Here is a 3,073-nt window from a genome sequence, read left to right as displayed (position 1 = left end):
CGGCAGCCCGCGCGCGCGGCCGGACGGGGTGCGGAGGGCGCTGTGGCCCCTGCGGGCCGGTGGAGGGCAGGGCAGGGGTCGAGCCTGGGCCGCAGGGGCGCCGCCCCGGGGGAGTAGGGTCACCTGGGGGTGCGAGGGGGGCGTCGGCGTTAACCTCGCTCTCGCCCCGTTCGTATTCACAGGCTGCGGAGACCTGGGCTGTCTGCTGTCGTCCTGGGAGTTGGCCCAGATATATGTGCATCACGCAGTGATCCTTTCCCCCCTAAATTGGACTCCGCAGAGACTGGGGACATGCCATTGACCCTGTTGCAGGATTGGTGTAGGGGGGAACATCTGAACACCCAGCGGTCCATGCTTATCCTGGGGATTCCTGAGGACTGTGGTGAGGATGAATTTGAGGAGACTCTTCAGGAGGCTCTCAGGCACCTGGGCAGGTATAGGGTCATTGGTAGGATGTTTAGGAGGGAAGAGAATGCCCAAGCATTTCTCTTGGAGCTTGCCCAAGATATTGACTATGCTTTGATCCCCAGGGAAATACCCGGAAAGGGAGGGCCCTGGGAAGTGGTTGTGAAACCTCGGAACTCCGATGGGGAATTTCTCAATAGACTGAACCGCTTCTTAGAGGAGGAGAGGCGGACAGTGTCAGACATGAACAGAGTGCTTGGATCGGACACCAACTGTCCTGCTCCAAGAGTGGCCATATCACCCGACTTCTGGACCTGGGCCCAGACTCTGGGGGCAGCAGTGCAACCTCTGCTAGAACAAATGTTGTACAGAGAACTAAGAGTGTTTTCTGGGAACACTGTGTCCATCCCAGGGGCGTTGGCCTTTGAAGCCTGGCTGGAGCACACCACTGAAATGCTGCGGATGTGGCAGGTGCCCGAGGGTGAAAAGAGGCGGCGGCTGATGGAATGCTTGCGGGGTCCTGCCCTGCAGGTGGTCAGTGGGCTGCGGGCCAACAATGCTGGCGTAACTGTGGGCGAGTGCCTGGCAGCCCTGCAGCAGGTGTTTGGACCTGTGGAGAGCCGTAAAATCGCCCATGTAAAATTTTGTAAGGCTTATCAAGAGGTAGGAGAGAAAGTCTCCAGCTTTGTCCTGCGTTTGGAACCCCTGCTCCAAAGAGCCGTAGAAAAAAATGCAGTATTACGAAGGAATGTGAATCAGGCTCGCCTGAAACAAGTCTTAAGTGGGGCTACCCTTACTGACAAACTTCGAGACAGGCTTAAGTTGATGAAACAGCGAAGGAAACCACCTGGTTTCCTGGCACTGGTGAAGCTCCTGCGTGAGGAGGAGGAATGGGAGGCCACTTTGGGTCCAGAGAGGGAAAGGATACCAGGGCTGAACGCAGGCATAGGGTCATCTGCCAGAAACAGTGCTTTCAGAGTGTCTTTCCCTGCCCCTGGCAACGCTGTGCGGGCCAGGTCTTCCCAAGGCTCCAGGCGCAGGAGGGGCAGAGGACAACACCGAAGGGGGCGTGTGCCAAGGGCCAGCCCTCGACATTCAGGCAAACGGAAGCACCACACATTTTGCTATCGCTGTGGAGAAGATGGCCACGTCAAGGCACAGTGTAGCAACGCTCCAAACCTGCTCTTGGTAAAGCAGAAGAGACAGGCTGCAGTAGAGCCGGGAAATGGGAACTGGGCTTGGGAAAAGAGCCACCCCAAGCCCAAGGCCAAGTAGGCTCGGGAGAACAGGGCAGCTCTTACTACAGGCCAAGGAAATGGAAGAGTTATTGGAAGAAGGGAAAGGGGCAGTCCACACAAACAGCAGGGTACCTGAGTGCGGCGGAGGGGCAAAGAAGCCAGGCCCAGGCTGAGCCCCCTCATCCTCTATCATCTGAAAGGGACTCCACTTACCAAGCCATATGGGGCTCAGTGATGGCCAAGAACAGTGCCCTGAAGAGGTGCCGGAGATACAATGGCAGGCAGACTCCCAACACAGCAGAGGCTGAAGAAGGTGCAGCTGGGGACCCAGTCATCAACCCCATCGTCTGGCCACCCCCAAATCCCCACCCCATGGGCTCCAAGCTAAAGATGCCTACTGGCACCTAGGCCACATTGGGCCTGGCCAGCCCTGCCGAAAGGAGTCGGCTCAAGCAAGGAAGAGCTGCATAGCACAGAGGTGATGCCCTGGAGGGAAGGCCACATGATCTAGCCCGTCTTCAGGATCTTCTGCACTGCTCTAGGGGAGCCCCAAGAAGGCAGCACCCTCGAGCCACTGTGCAAGTGAAAGCCCTGGGAGCATAGCACCAGCCTATGGGCAGCTTCCTTCCCCTGCAGCCTGGAAGGGCTATGGGAGCAAGGAGAGCAAAGACTGTGAGGAAAAGATCCCTGGGCCAGAGCCTTGGCTCAGCATGGGGAGTGGGGTGCTGGGTACCTGGCAGGCCAGTACCCCACAGCTGGCTTTGGTGTGACTGGGTGTGCAGAGAAACTTTTCTCCCAAAGCCGGAAGAGGAAGAGGAAGAGAAAGAGGAAGAGGAGGAGAAAAATGTACAGGAGAGGAAGAGGAAGAGGTGAAGGAGGAAAAGAAGGAGAAGGGAGAGGAGAAGAGGAGGAAGAGGGAGGACTTGACGGTGGGAGGTGTTTCTGCTTTTTTTGTACAGTGCCACTGGAGACCGGGAGACCATAGACAAGGAGACCTGGGACTGGCCTGGTGAACCACAGTTCAGCAGCTGCCAATGCCAAGGCCAGCTCCAATCCCTGCCAACTTGGGGAGCTGGCTTGGGGCATCCCTTGAATGGTCAGCCCCAGTCTAGATGAGGGGCACCTGAAAATGTCTGCCACCCACACTGTACTGGGAGATGTTAGGGGCCATCTCAAGGGTGCCAATCTCTTGGGCCTCCCAGGAGAAGGGACCCCTTTCACTGACCCACTAGGGCACGTTGCTCCATGTTCTGGGAAGCCCGCTTGGGTCTCTGTGGGGCCCTTAGTGACCCACGTGTCAAGTTACTCCCCCACCCCACTAGCGACCATTCCTGTGCAGAGCCTTGAGGTGTGCAGGAACCCGCCGTGGGTGGTGTCCTGGCCTACCGGGGCCGCCACCTCTCAGCCCGGGTGCGTGCCATGAGCTTCAG

At 58.0% G+C, this 3,073-nt stretch overlaps 1 protein-coding gene across 1 annotated transcript; it reads left to right on the top strand.

Annotated features, from left to right (window-relative positions):
* Positions 1-152: 152 nt before the first annotated feature.
* On the top strand, positions 153-3,067 carry PNMA3 (PNMA family member 3). Its single transcript, XM_081810268.1, has 2 exons — positions 153-1,593; positions 1,712-3,067. Exons 1-2 carry the CDS (start codon positions 292-294, stop codon positions 1,814-1,816), a joined length of 1,407 nt encoding a protein of 468 aa, XP_081666394.1. The 5' UTR covers positions 153-291; the 3' UTR covers positions 1,817-3,067.
* The last annotated feature ends 6 nt before the right edge of the window (positions 3,068-3,073 follow it).

Source organism: Leptonychotes weddellii, unplaced genomic scaffold (genome assembly GCF_054177405.1).
Source record: "Leptonychotes weddellii isolate Sample4059 unplaced genomic scaffold, ASM5417740v2 HiC_scaffold_21188, whole genome shotgun sequence".
Lineage (NCBI taxonomy): Eukaryota > Metazoa > Chordata > Mammalia > Carnivora > Phocidae > Leptonychotes > Leptonychotes weddellii.
The sequence above is the reverse complement of the archived record's forward strand: the minus strand, read 5'-3'. Positions and strand labels throughout refer to the sequence as shown.

Coding starts and splice junctions, on each gene's coding strand:
- PNMA3 (XM_081810268.1), top strand. CDS start 292: ATGCCATTGACCCTGTTGCAGGATTGGTGTAGGGGGGAACATCTGAAC. Junction 1,594..1,711: donor ACGCTCCAAACCTGCTCTTG/GTAAAGCAGAAG, acceptor CTCTTACTACAG/GCCAAGGAAATGGAAGAGTT.